Consider the following 14839-nt stretch of genomic DNA (forward strand, 5'->3'; position numbering starts at 1 on the left):
CATCCTTTTCCTCATTCTCCCTTTCATTTGGTTTAATGTGCATTTTACAGGCCTAGAACTTTTTCTTTCTTTTTGCAAAAAAAAGAGAAAAGTTTAGAAGGCTACTTCTTTTTTTAAAAAATTATAAAGTCATATAATGAGTCTTCTGTCTTTTTTTGTTTGACTTTCCAGCTGGGTTGATCTTACAGTTTTCAATATATTATTTATAGGGCATTTGATACTCTTGCAAAAGCACTAAACCCAGGAGAGAGCACATCGTGTCAGAGTTCTGCAGAAAGTATGGAAGCCAGCGCACGTTTGGTTGGTGAAGAAGCCAGCATGAATATTGTTGAAATAGAAGGCCCACTTCTCAGTGAGGTTCATGTAGCTTTCAGGGTACTTAATATTTTATTTTATTTACAACCACAAACTATTGAACTTCTGTAGAGACAAATTCAAATCGGTTGTGTGATTTTTTTTTAAGGAATGTTTGAAGGATATACTTCTAATTAATGATTAGCTGTCAGTTGTTTAAGATAATATATGTGACTGTACATATTCCTTATATATACCTAACTACTACATTCTTTCAAAGTCTGTTAGCTGTTAGTGGCAGTAGCAATAAATGAGTGTAACATGTAATATAAATTCTAAAATACAGTATACAACACAGCAAATACGCATTGAAGGTAGCTTTGTCATAAAATAAAGTACTATGAAGACTGTCTGGACTAATTTTACAAGTTATGAAATGAAATACCATGCAATGGCCCATTTGCATGGAAAGGTAAATCATGGTCAGAAACAAATACATACCTCAGTTAACGAAGAAGATGTGTTCCTGGACATTACGTCATTTAACAGAAACTTTGGTACCAGAGGTAGGAATAACATGAAAAGAATGGGGATAGGTTCCTATACCTGCTCATAGGTGGTGGGGGCAGCTTCAACAGGAGCTTTCAAAGGGTGACTATTTGGCACCCACCCCTCCCCCTCCGAATCATATTGGACCCTTCCCTCCCCAGCCCTGGGAGAAATCAAAAGATCTCTTTAATGCAAAGCAAACACACAGGCTTGTCGGTGACACCCTAGCAAAGCAAAGGCACAGGCTTGAAACTTGTCCATAGCAAAGCAGACACAGACTGGTCAGTTTCACCTTAAAGCAAAGGCATAGGCTTGTCACTGTAAGCAAAGCAAAAACACAGGCTGGTGAGTTTCACCTTAAAGCAAAGGCACAGGCATGAAAATTTATCCATAGCAAAGGAAATCTGGTCAATTTCATCTTAAAGAAAGCGTTTATTAAAAGGAGCTTCCTTCCTGGAGGATTCTTAACTGAGGTATTACTGTAGCGTGCAGGTTGCTTCCGCTTTGCTCTTCCTTTTGCCTAACCAAGAAACAAACTACAGAGCAATTTCTCAGCTATGCAAAGGGGTGAGAGAATTCAACGTCAAATTCTGATTTCTAAATAGTTATAGTGACTTCTAGTTTGGGTAACCATGGGTTATATTTTTTACAAAGCATTTCTTCCTTTTGCAAAATTACAGAACAATCCTTCAGCCGTGTTCTCCCTCCTACATAATCCTCAACCAGTTAACCATCAACATACATGTGAGGAAAGGATAAACAGGATTTCACAGCCCTAAGAATTTTGATGAAACACTTAATTAGCATATTTTATGCCACTCACTAACTACCAAGTTTAAAAGCTCCTTTGTCCAAATTTCTCTGTGTAGTGGGGGTCATTGCTTTCCAAAGTTGCAGGATGAGTTATTTGGCAACAAACAATAGCACTTAAATCTTCCAGCTGATGATGTCATTTCCCATTCATTAATCATGATTAAATTTTAACCATGGCTGAAGTGGGCAAAATGTTCAAACCACAAGGAAGGGGGTATGTGGACCCATGCCTACTTCTCATATCTTTTAGTTAGACACTGATGTTAGATGCTTCTTACAGCTGTGTGCAAACATCTGCTTAGATTGTGTTCTGCAGCATGGACACACAATTTTTGTTATGTGCCTCCAAGTCGACTACAACTTATGGTGACCCTATGAATCAGCGACCTCCAAGATTATCTGTCATGAACCACCCTGTTCAGATCTTGTAAGTTCAGGTCTGTGGCTTCCTTTATGGAATCAGTCCATCTCTTGTTTGGCCTTCCTCTTTTTCTACTCCCTTGTTTTCCCCAGCATTATTATCTTTTCTAATGAATCATGTCTTCTCATTATGTGTCCAAAGTATGATCACCTCAGTTTCATCATTTTAGCTTCTAGTGATAGTTCTGGTTTAATTTGTTCTAACACCCAATTATTTGTCTTTTTCGCATTCCGTGGTATGCGCAAAGCTCTCCTCCAGCACCACATTTCAAATGAGTTGATTTTTCTCTTATCCGCTTTTTTCACTGTCCAACTTTTACATCCATACATAGAGATTGAAAATACCATGGTCTGAATGATCCTGACATTAGTGTTCAGTGATACATCTTTGCATTTGAGGACCTTTTCTAGTTCTCTCACAGCTGCCCTCCCCAGTCCTAGCCTTCTGCTGATTTCTTGACTATTGTCTCCATTTTGATTAATGTGCCAAGATTGACAAGTTCAGTGTCCTCATTGTGAACTGTAAAGTTACATAAATCTTGTTGTCATTACTTTAGTCTTTTTGACATTCAGCTGTAGTCCTGCTTTTGTGCTTTCCTCTTTAACTTTCATCAGCATTCGTTTCAAATCATTACTGGTTTCTGCTAGTAGTATGGTATCGTCTGCATATCTTAAATTATTGATATTTTTCCCTCCAATTTTCACACGTCCTTCATCTTGGTCCAATCCTGCTTTCCGTATGATATGTTCTGCGTATAGATTAAACAAATAGTGTGATAAAATACACCCTGTCTCACACCCTTTCCGATGAGGAGCCAATCTGTTTCTCCATATTCTGTTCTTACAGTAGCCTCTTGTCCAGAGTATAGACTGAGCATCAGGACAATCAGATGCTGTGACACCCACATTTCTTTTAAAACATTCAGGACACACAATATACTGATGCAATTGTTTCAGATTGGATTGCTGCACCCAAATTACAACTATGTGAACTGTGTAGAGCTGCCACATTATAAGTCAGGTCTTAACATTTTAGTTCACTCTTTTTACATTGTAGAGAATTTGAGTAGTAAAAACACTCCAAAATCTCAGTATTTGTTGAAGCGCAAGAATTTGAAGGAGCTCAAGAATCTGAAGGAGTAGAAGATTGAGGGATAGAAGATTCCTGGGGAAAGCAGGTGCTTTTCTTGAGGAACCTTTGAGTGTTTTCACGGTGAGGAGGGTCAGCAGGAAAGCAGGGAGTTCAGGGAAAAGTATCTAGGTAAAGCAAATACTTATAGGAATAGGAATTTGCTTGAACAGATGCTCTTGGGCATATTTAGAGTGAAACGGGTCATTCATAGAGAAGAATTCTTTTTTAACAATATTTGTTATATTAGCAACTGTGTAAAAGTAGATAAACCTACTTGTGGTTTATTTTCTGAAATATTTCAAAAGGGCTACATTAAAACTTGTTGTTTTTGCTATTCCCAAATTGTCCTGGATAGAATCCTTTATGTTACATCATATATCTCATTTTTAAATGATTTTAAGACTTTTCTAGGACAAATGTTTTTATACTAAATAACTAATATCTGTATTCCTTGAGACATGACAATTCATTAATTTTTTTAAAAAATATATTTTTGTGACAGCTTACCATGCCTTCCCCTATGCCTGAATACCTGAATGTTCATTATATTTGTGAATCAGCCTCCAGATTGCTCTTCTTATCTATGCACTGGGCGCGTTCTATTCCTTCCTTTCAAGCTCTAGGGTGAGTACTGAAAAAAACTACAAAATTTAACCAGCATTTCAAAACAGTATGCCTCTTGGCATGGATATAAATTTATATTGTAAAACATTTGTCATTTTTACTTAAAATATTTGGTAGAAACCATTTGGCATTCTTACACTCGTGGAAGAGCTGTTGATCCAGCAAACACCTCTGCTAACTTGAGGTGGGCAGTTTTTGCCGACTCTAGAATCTGCTCTAGAGAGTTGCGGGACCTTGCAGAACAGGGTGGAAGTGGTGTGGCAACAAGCAACTTAATTGTGCTTTTATTTATAAAATACTCATGCTTGGTTGCTGGTCAAATATTCAGAGCTCAAAGATTTCCAGATCAGTATCATCAGGGCCAAGAGTGGCAGCCCTATTAAATAAATATTAATATGATTCAGAGTCCTACCCAGAGCTTGGAAAAGTTACTTTTTTGAACTATAACTCCCATCAGCCCCAGCCAGCATGGCCACTGGATTGGGCTGATGGGAGTTGTAGTTCAAAAAAGTAACTTTTCCTAGCTCTGGTCCTACCTATACATTCCATTCTGTTCTGTACTTAGCAAACCTGAGTATGAGCACACATTTCATGTTAAGTATGCCAGGAACATCAGTTTCATAATGAGAAACCTTGTCTGCCTATTGAAGGTACTGAAAAGTTGCAACTACATGCAGCATACTGTGGCCTGGTTGGCATGTCACACTAAGCCAAAACAAGGTTTTGTGTGAAGGTGTGAACTCTCAGTGAGGAACTCACAGCTCTTTTTGCTGCTGCACTGTGCTGAGCTAAGCCACAGTTTAGTTTAGTGTTACATGTAAACCAGGCTTATATATTGAACTCAAGCAAACTATTTCATTAAAGTAAATCTGTTTCTTTTTAACAGGCAGGATAACAGCATAGCATTAGTGAAAGCCTGCTGGAATGAACTTTTTACACTTGGTCTTGCACAATGTTCACAAGTAATGAATGTAGCAACTATATTGACTGCATTTGTTAATCACCTTCATAATAGTTTACAACAAGGTAAGATACATTCTTATAAGAATCTATATGGATGGGATCAATGACTTGCTTTGTCATTGACTTAAAATTATTTTAACAGATTTACATAACTAAAATAATAAAAGAGCCCCCATTAAATTTGCATTGTTTTGTATTCATTTAGATAAGCTGTCAGCAGACAGAGGAAAGCTAGTGATGGAGCATATCTTCAAACTGCAGGAGTTCTGTAACAGTATGGTGAAGCTTTGCCTTGATGGTTATGAATATGCTTATTTGAAAGCGATCGTCCTCTTCAGTCCTGGTATGTGAAGACATCAAACTAAAACCTTTGGCCTTGTTCTGACAGTCACTATGTAAGAAAGTCTGGTTGCTGAAGAGTTCCCTGTAACTTGTGTAAATTCATGCAAGGCCGACTTTTACTATATTAAACCTCTTCTATTTATTATTTTCTGCTTTTACTAAATAGATCTTGCTCATTCAGTCTCTCACTATGTTGAACTGCTTGCTCTTAGAGCAGATGTGTTTAGCTGTTTCACTGTGGATCATACAATTGAAATAGGCCTGAACAATTGGGCTAAAGTTAAGTCCTTCTGTTCTTTTCTTTTCTTTTCCTGACTCTACTTTGAGTGTGGTGATTTTGACACTGGCTTTTGCCCCTTTGGGAGGGTTCTTTCGGAGTGTCAGTGGTTAACATTTCTACATGAATCCACTGAAATTATCAGAGTTTGCTGGGCTGTATGTCACCAGTATGCTGATGACACTCATTAGCTAAGCGCCCATGAGCAGCTGTGTCTGATCTACACCAATGTCCAGAGTCTATGGATGAGGTTAAACTGACTGAAATGAATCCAGAAAAATGGATAGGATGTTGGTGGGTAATCCCAGTGGTCCACAGCAGTGGTTCCCAACCTTTATGAGTACGGGACCCCCTTTATAAGCTCAAAAAATTTCATGACCCCCTCCCCCAGGGAGGCAGGCTGGATTCCAGGAAGGAAGGGGGAAAGCAGCCTTTCCTTGCAGCCTTGCTTCTTTTTGCTTCACAGAAAGCCCTCTCTTCTCTTTCTAAGGGCGTCGTCAGTAGCGGCAGTGCAAGGAAACGGGAATCAGTGATAGTAATTTTTATTTATTTATTTATTTATTGCACTTGTATACTGCCCCATAGCCGAAGCTCTCTGGGCGGTTTACAACAATTAAAAACATTAAAAATAAATATACAAGTTTAAAAACACATTTTTAAAAAGCAATTTAAAAACACATGCTAAAATGTGTGGGAAAGAAGAAAGTCTTGACCTGGTGCTGAAAAGATAACAGTGTTTCCCTTCTTCTTCCTGGTAGCTTCACCCTCAGCCTCCTTTGGCATCTGCCATGTATTTTATAGGCAGATGCCTGCCCTTGGTGCGCCTGAAAGATGTTCTGGCACTTCAGCAAAAGGCCTCACCTCTCGTTTGGAGCAAGAGGAACGTGTCATCTGCACCGGCAGTGGAAAGCAGACAGTGTAGAAGGAGTGAAGACTTTTAAAATAATAATAATAAATAATTCATTTCTTTACTGTTTGCGGCCCCCTGTGGATTACTTTGCGGCCCCCCCTGGGGGTCCCGATCCCCAGGTTGGGAACCACTGGTCTAGAGGACTGCAAGTTGCTGGTGATGGATGGGATGGCAATCAGCCCATCTCAGCAGGTATAGAGTTGGGATCCACCAGGACAGGACACCTGCCTTTCTCAAGGATAAGCAGGTACCAGTGGTGGCCTGGAATGGCTTTTTGGCTTCATTTATTACATGGGCTCCATCCCTTTTTAAAATAAGATAAATCTTTGGGCTTTTGTAATACTTGGAGATTTTGTACAGTACCTAGAGAGCTCATTGATCTGATCTACATTCTCAGTGGGATCACATGACCCATTGCTTTCATAGTCAAGTTTTTCAAAGTAAGGTCCTGGCGCAGATCCTCTACGGAGCGGCAGTATGGGGTTGGGATGAGTCTCTTTTAGCCAATATTGAGACCATCCAAAATAGTTTCCTTAAAAAGCTCCTGAGGCTACCCAGTGGAACCCCGGCAGCATTCCTCCGTGCAGAGACTGGCCTCCCTCCAATTAGTGCGTGTGTTCACACCACCTTGCTTACATTCTGGGGTGCTACAACAAATGCTCCAGCTAAGGTAATTCTGAAGGCCTGTCTCAAGTCTGCCTCATCTGATAGAGATTGGCTTAATAAACACTCGTCTGTCCTCAGTAGATATCATATACCGGTCCAGACCGCTCACCCACAGAATAAAACTAAATATTGGGAAGCTATTACCCGCCACTGTGAATGGATGGATAGACTGGTGATCGCCAACTCTAGATTTTCCAAATGGTATGGCCTGTACAAATATGATCAGCAGAGGGCAAGCTATCTAACTTACCCCATCTCGGTGCAGTTGAGGCAAGCCTTTACAGCGCTTAAGCTGCAAACGATGCCAACCTCGGTTCTGTTGGGCCGTTATCAATAGATCCCCTGGGAGCAATGCCTATGCATCTGTGGGGCCGCGGTGGTGGAAGATCTGCCCCATTATCTTCTACACTGCCCTCTCTACACACACCCCAGGGATAAATTCATAGGCGATATGATTAAACAGCAGAGAGATAGCCATGATGTAAAGGTTAATTCTTTTCTTCTAGCCAAGTATTCAGTCACTTATAGGGTAGCCCACTTTGCACAAGCTGCACAAAAATTAAGGGCTAATCATCTTGTTACATTGGAGCTGCCGGGACAATAGACTGTAGCGCAGCTATCCTGCTGAGAGGTGTTGAAATCACACCAAGAGTAGGCTACCCTCTCTTTGTGTTACCGCTAGCATCTGCGGAGTGTATTTTCACTAAGTGATTTTAAGTTTATACCATTTGTTGTATTTTATTGCAATATTTTAATAATATATATATAATATGTGCTTTCAAAGTCTTCCTTTGGGCCATGCACCTACAACTCCATGGCCCTTGGTAGAAGAAAAAAGTTCTTCACACTTGCTCTAAGGTACATATGAACCATTGTGCCATTTATGTTCACCTGGCTCCATGTCTTAGATGCACAAAGTTAAAATAATCAGCTTCAGGGAGAAGGGCTTACTGTGATTGCCCCAAGGCTGTGGAAAGACATGCCTAGCAAGGTTCACAAGTGCTCTTTCTTTCTGCTTTCCATAAACCCTGCCTATCTGAGGAAAATCTGATAACTTTTAATTCTCTTGATTGCATTCTTTTTATATGGTCTGGGTATTGCCTGGAATCCAAACTGATGCATGCCCTGTTCATGCCTGGGGACTATAAAACTCTCCAAGTGGCAGCCTCATATGCTATCCGGAAACCCCTTCAACATTTGGGGTACCCCTCTGCAGCAGTACTGCACGAGGGTGCTGTCAAGAGAAGGGAACTTTGCTCCTCCCCTTGCATGTGAACAGAAACATTTTTTATGTAGCTCGTGATGGATGGGTCTAATCTTGCTTCTTTATATCGTTCTAGGTTTTTTTATGGCCACAAGAAAAAAAGGTTATAAACAACCAATAGTAAAATATTGTAATAAAATTGCTTTTTTATTTATGGTTTTTGTTGGTTTTTCAAACCATTTTATTCAGTTGTAAAATAATAAAGACAATACAAAAAAGAGAAGAAACAAAACAAACAACTATTGTGCATTGGATGGTGGGGAGCAAGGGGATGTCTGTTATATGACTAGTAAAGTTACTTTGAAATGTATACTTCTAGCTCTGAGGAGAAACTAGATAGGTTGAATAGCAAAATTTGTTTGTGTTATGGGATCATAAGAGAGTATTTGCCCCATGATGTGTGCTGTGTTGCCTCTTTATGCCCATCTTTTGTGGAGCAGATTTAACAATAGACTTTATTTTAGATCATCCTGGCTTAGAAAATGTTGTACAAATTGAAAAATTTCAAGAAAAAGCATACATGGAATTCCAGGATTATGTAACAAAAGTATATCCAGATGATACTTATAGGTACGTATAAACATTTGATTTTTAAAAATTATCGATTTGAGAAACTTCTGAGAAGTATTTTTGCACTTCAAGTGTGAGAAGAATTTTCTATAATGGTTCGTTGCAATCTCGAGAACCAATGTGGGGGACCTTTGACCCTTCAGCTGTTGTCGAACTACAACTCCTATCATCTGTGGCTGTTTCCATGCTTGCTGGGACTGATGGCCAAAGGGTTCCCCACCCCTGCTCATTATCGTTTCTTGCTTTAATTTCTACTTAGAATTCCATTATAGCCATTATTGTATTTGCTTCAGAGTGGTAGACACACATATTGATTTGGATCAAACATTGCTTTGTCCCTGTGGTATTGGAAGGGATGCCCATGATGCCAAGAGTCTCATTTCAGTTTTCTCCCCTGTAAATAACTATTTTATTTATTTATTTATTTAATTTAATTTATATACCGCCCTAAGCCCAAGGGCTCTCTGGGCGGTGTACATAAAATAAAACAGTAAGGAATATATAAATACAATAATACAATAAAATCAAGCCAACAAAGGTAAACAAAAATAATCAAACAGCAGCAAAATACAACAATACATATAATAAAACGCATTAAAATGCCTGGGAATATAAGAAGGTTTTCACCTGGCGCCGAAAAGATAGCAGCGTCGGCGCCAGGCGCACCTCATCGGGGAGACCATTCCATAGTTCAGGAGCCACAACCGAAAAGGCCCTATTTCTAGTCACCACCCTCCGAGCTTCTCGATGGGATGGTACTCGGAGGAGGGCCTTAGATGTTGAGCGCAGTGTACGGGTAGTTTCATATTGGGAGAGGTGCTCCACCAGGTATTGCGGTCCCATGCCGTGTAAGGCTTTATAGGTCAAAACCAGCACTTTGAATTTAGCCCGGAAACAAATAGGAAGCCAGTGCAGACGAGCCAGAACGGGTGTAATATGAGCAGACCTTCTTGTCCGCATCAACAATCTGGCCGCTGCATTCTGGACTAACTGTAGTTTCTGAACTGTCTTCAAGGGCAGCCCAACGTAGAGCGCATTGCAGTAGTCCAATCTAGAAGTTACCAGAGCATGAACGACTGAGGCGAGGTCATCACTGTCCAGATAGGGACGTAGCTGGGCTACCAATCGGAGATGGTAGAAAGCATTCCTTGCCACTGAGGCTACCTGAGCCTCAAGAGACAAGGAAGAGTCGATAAGAACTCCCAAGCTACAAACCTGTTCTTTCAAGGGGAGTGTAACCCCATCCAGAACAGGGTGAACATCCACCATCTGGGCAGAGAAGGCACTCACTAACAGCGTCTCGGTCTTGTCTGGATTAAGCTTCAGTCTGTTAGCTCCCATCCAATCCATTATCGCGGCCAGGCAACGGTTTAGTACGTTAACAGCCTCACCTGAAGATGAAAAGGAGAAATAGAGTTGCGTGTCATCAGTGTACTGGTGACAACGCACTCCAAAACTCCTGATGACTGCGCCCAGCGGCTTCATGTAGATGTTGAAAAGCATGGGGGACAGAACCGATCCCTGCGGGACTCCACAATGGAGAGTCCAGGGTATCGAGCAATGTTCCCCAAGCACTACCTTCTGGTGGCGACCCACCAAGTAGGAGCGGAGCCACTGCCAAGCAGTACCCCCAACTCCCAACTCCGTGAGTCTTCCCAGAAGGATACCATGGTCGATGGTATCAAAAGCAGCTGAGAGATCAAGGAGAATCAACAGGGTCACACTCCCCCTGTCCCTCTCCCGACAAAGGTCATCATACAGGGCGACCAAGGCTGTTTCGGTACCAAACCCAGGCCTAAAACCGGATTGAAAAGGATCGAGATAATCAGTGTGATCCAAGAGCCCCTGGAGCTGGCTGGCCACCACCCGCTCCAGAACCTTGCCCAGGAACGGAACATTCGCCACAGGTCTATAGTTGTTCAAGTTATCTGGGTCCAAGGAGGGTTTCTTCAGGAGTGGTCTCACTACCGCCGCTTTTAGGCCGTCAGGGACCACTCCCTCTTGCAAAGAGGCATTGATTACCTCCTTGGCCCAGTCGGCGGTTCCGGTCCTACCAGCTTTCACCAGCCAAGAGGGGCAAGGATCCAGCACCGACGTGGTCGCCCGCACCAGTCCAAGGATCTTGTCAACATCCTCAAGCTGCACAGACTGAAACTCATCCAATAAATAAGGACAAGACCGTGTTCTGGATGCTTCATTGAATCCAGCTGCTATAATATTGGAGTCTAAGTCCCGACGAATGCTAGCGATCTTGTCCTGGAAGTGTCCAGCGAACTCATCACAGCGGGCTACAGATGAATCTATAGTATCCCGAGGGCCAAGATGTAAAAGCCCTCGTACAGTTTTAAAAAGCTCCGCTGGGCGGGAGAGTGATGCCTTAATACTGGCAGCAAAATATCTCTTTTTTGCTGCCCTCACCGCTGCTGTATATCGCTTAGAGCAGGCACTTACCAAGGCATAATTGCATTCGTCGGGAGTCTGCCTCCATCTGCACTCAAGCCTCCTCCTCTCTTGCTTCATCACTCTCAGCTCCGAGGTATACCATGGGGCTGCATGAGCTCTACATAGGAGGGGGCGCATGGGAGCGATCGTGTCAACCGCCCGGGTCATCTCCGTATTCCACAGTTCAACCAGAGCTTCTGAAGAAGCCCAACATTTCAGCCCCACTGCCATTCTCACATCACTCTAAGTAGCTTTGCTTCTTTTATGGCATAGCTAGAGTTGCATAAAGGTCACTGTTTCACTTTGGTGGAAACTGAGGGGCAGGATCTCATCCCTCTTCTCCACACACCATCCTATCTCTATCATGCTGTGTAAGAGTGCAAAATGATATGGCCTAGCTGTCACTGTACCAAAAATGTCAGCTAATTACCATCACGCTGGGCTTATGAATTTCAGTGTCATATGGCTTCCTTCTGTACTGGACTAAAAGGTTCTTTGGTCTGATTCAGCAACTTTTATGTTGTGGGCTTTTCAGGGCCAAATGAGTTGCAAAGGGTGGTGCAAGTGTCAGTGAAATGTAGTACACAGAGGATCAGGGTTTCCTAGCACGCAGAGCAGAGTTGCTTGTCTCTTGCCTGCCAGGGATAGGAATGACCTGTTGCTGATACAGATAAGCCTATAAATCTCTGTTTAATTCTATAGCAGAGTTTACATAGAGTATTGACATTTTATTCTAATTTGAAAGAATTTAAAGTTATCAGATTGTCTAGCCAAGTCTGCTTTGACATGTAAAATAAACTGAAACGTCTGTTAAGTTTGCATTGTCAAACATGTGCATAATAGTTTGATTTGACACTTAGTAATTCATACTGACAAATGATACATTTTATTTACTAACATAGCTGAAGATTACATTTTTTAAATGTAAAAATTGTCTTACCCTTTTGGCAAATATATTTTCCAGGCTGTCTAGGCTGCTTCTCAGATTGCCTGCTCTGAGACTGATGAGTGCTGCTATCACAGAAGAGCTGTTCTTTGCAGGACTAATTGGAAACGTTCAGATTGACAGCATCATACCGTATATTCTAAGAATGGAGACTGCAGACTACAACTCTCAAATAATTGGACATGGTGTATAAAAGTTAAATCACGGATTCTATACCATGGCAATCATGGTGATTGTAAATGTACACTATCTCCAAGAGATAAAAAGAAGTTTTCTTGTGCAGTTATAACAAGAAAAATGAAAGAAGGCATAGCTTCCTTGTTACCAACACATTCTGGAAACACAATAGACTATCTTGAGTGGTACAGGATGATTTACCTTTTATCTGGTTTTCAAGAACTTTGTACATTACTTTAGAATCTAATGAAAATCAAGAAGAGTAGTTCATCCTATTTTTATAGTTTAGTTATACCTGGAACATGACAGTTATGAATTCTAAACAAATGTATAAAAACAAGCCTTTGATAATGGAGAAACTTCATCAAGGCATTTCAACTTGATATTTTAGAACCAAAAAATAAATTAACTTTCTTCCCAGTGTTGTATTTTCAATATGTTATTTCTACAAATTCATTCTTATCAGTTTGATGTAAGTCTGAAATCCTGAACAAGCCAACTTGTTTCTGATGTCACTGGGGATTATATCCAATGTTAGTCCTGCTCAGAGTAAATCCACTGACGTTAATGGACATGACTAATTTAGATTCATTCATTTCAGTGAGTCTACTCTAAACAGGATTTAATATTATTAATCCTGGGTTACAAAGTTTTGGATAAATTTCCATTTGCTTTGGACAGAACTTAATTTTTCTGATAACAAACTGGCATTAAATTGAAGAGAAATTACAGGAAAGCTGTAAAACTGGCTTGATAATCTGTTTGTGTCCCAAAACAGTGATTTAAGTCATGAATAGTTGTCATGTTCAGTTATCTCAGCTGCTAATATGTTTTAGAGAAAAAAATCTAGATACCTTAATTGCATCAGATATACATTGTGTGTTATTTCCCAATTCTTGCTATATTATTTACATATGCAAAGCAGTTCACCAGTGCCAACTATGGTATTTTTAGTAATATTTGTGCCCATATATCTAGCTAGGGATTTAATTGATTATAAGCTTGGAGGTGCTTCTTTCTACATGAGTGTAAGAGCCATCTCACTTGAATTTACCACTCTTATTGGAATTGGATTTCCTATAGCAATCCTGGCTTTTTCTCAAAATAAGTCTCACATGTTCATAATACAATTCAGATAAGATTGGAGTTTCTGAACTGTTCATAAGCAGATAAATAAACCATGACAGTGTGTGTGTTACTGAAAAGTATTTCCTAAAATGTAGTGATCACAGAATCCTCATTATTGCATTTTTTATGTTCTCCTGTTGTTTGCTGCTGAATTATCTTCAGTCTTTGAAAACATTTCCAGATGCACTTTGTGATTCATTGAAGGCTACTTTTTAAATTACTGTATAGTATAGTTAATCTAGCATAAAATCAAATAATTCATTGACTGTGTCAAGGATTGTCCACATAGCATGATTGGGGTTTTGGGGGGAATTCTTGTTTTCATCCTTATTTCCAAATGTTAAGTATTGATCATAATAAGACAGCTACCTCTAACTGTCAAACAATGGTCTTTACCAACAAATGAAACAGGCCTTTTGTAATCTGAACAGGGTTGTTTTTATCAGGCTTTAAAAATTGATTTAATAGAAAGGGGTACCTTTTAATATATATTTCAGAATGAGTCAACTAACAATAATGTACTGAACAGTTTAACCACCGCCACCCCAAAAAAGATAAGCATGTGTATGCACTTGGGCACATGTAGGTTTGTATCTTACAGTTGTAATAAATCTTCTTAAAGATTTATTCCTGGGTGCATTTTGTAGTTAAACAATTCATTGTTTTAAGACTTTACAGGTCAGCTGTATTACACACCTCCCTAAGGCTTATCATATGTTAAAGCTAGTTCTTCTCCACTGTCACTGGAAATAAATTGCTTCTGCATTCCATTCCACATTTGTATACATAGTTTTTTGTGGTTTACTTTTTGTGTATGCATCAGAATGCCCCAGTGACTATCTTGTTGCTATATAATAACTACTGTAAATGTCTTGAAACCTGAAGAAGTGTAAATTCTATTTTGGCTGTATTTTTAAAAATAAATTGTAACTTTTATCATAGAATGCTGTTATCTCTTTCTAAATTAAAAAAAACCATTCATGAGAACTTTCTACATAGATGGACTGTTATCTACAATACTTTTTTTACAGCATTGTAATAGGATGAATGAAATATTACTTTGGCGCAGATGCATTCACTTTTCTTTTTTCAGTTTGGTTTTTCCAGCCATTGTGTATCATCAACATTTTTATATCTGTGTTTTTGTTAGTTTTTCTCTTGGTCCAAGTACATGTGTTCAGAAACTTGTTTTTAAAATCTAGTATTCTGCTTTGAAAAGTACCATGTTCAGTATAGCAGAATTTATTAACATGTTTACTGTACCAATGTATTTGGGTAATATGAAACTGTTTGTAACAAGCCCAGGTAAATCTCATATCCAG

The 14839-nt window shown here is 39.9% G+C and overlaps 1 protein-coding gene across 5 annotated transcripts in view; it reads left to right on the plus strand.

Annotated features, from left to right (window-relative positions):
- NR2C1 (nuclear receptor subfamily 2 group C member 1) overlaps positions 1 to 14439 on the plus strand; it is a 46836-nt gene extending 32397 nt beyond the window's left edge. For 4 of the 5 annotated variants that reach the window (XM_061639548.1, XM_061639552.1, XM_061639550.1 and 1 more), the window contains exons 11-16: positions 210 to 375; positions 3711 to 3832; positions 4719 to 4858; positions 5001 to 5138; positions 8719 to 8824; positions 12231 to 14439. In XM_061639548.1, coding sequence (XP_061495532.1) covers positions 210 to 375; positions 3711 to 3832; positions 4719 to 4858; positions 5001 to 5138; positions 8719 to 8824; positions 12231 to 12405 — 847 coding nt within the window. In that variant the 3' untranslated portion in view covers positions 12406 to 14439. Of the gene's footprint in view, positions 1 to 209; positions 376 to 3710; positions 3833 to 4718; positions 4859 to 5000; positions 5139 to 6172; positions 7633 to 8718; positions 8825 to 12230 lie in introns of those variants that run through there. The other variant, XM_061639553.1, reaches the window with a different exon arrangement.
- The last annotated feature ends 400 nt before the right edge of the window (positions 14440 to 14839 follow it).

The sequence above is a fragment of the Rhineura floridana genome, chromosome 8 (genome assembly GCF_030035675.1).
Source record: "Rhineura floridana isolate rRhiFlo1 chromosome 8, rRhiFlo1.hap2, whole genome shotgun sequence".
Classification (NCBI taxonomy): Eukaryota; Metazoa; Chordata; class Lepidosauria; order Squamata; family Rhineuridae; genus Rhineura; species Rhineura floridana.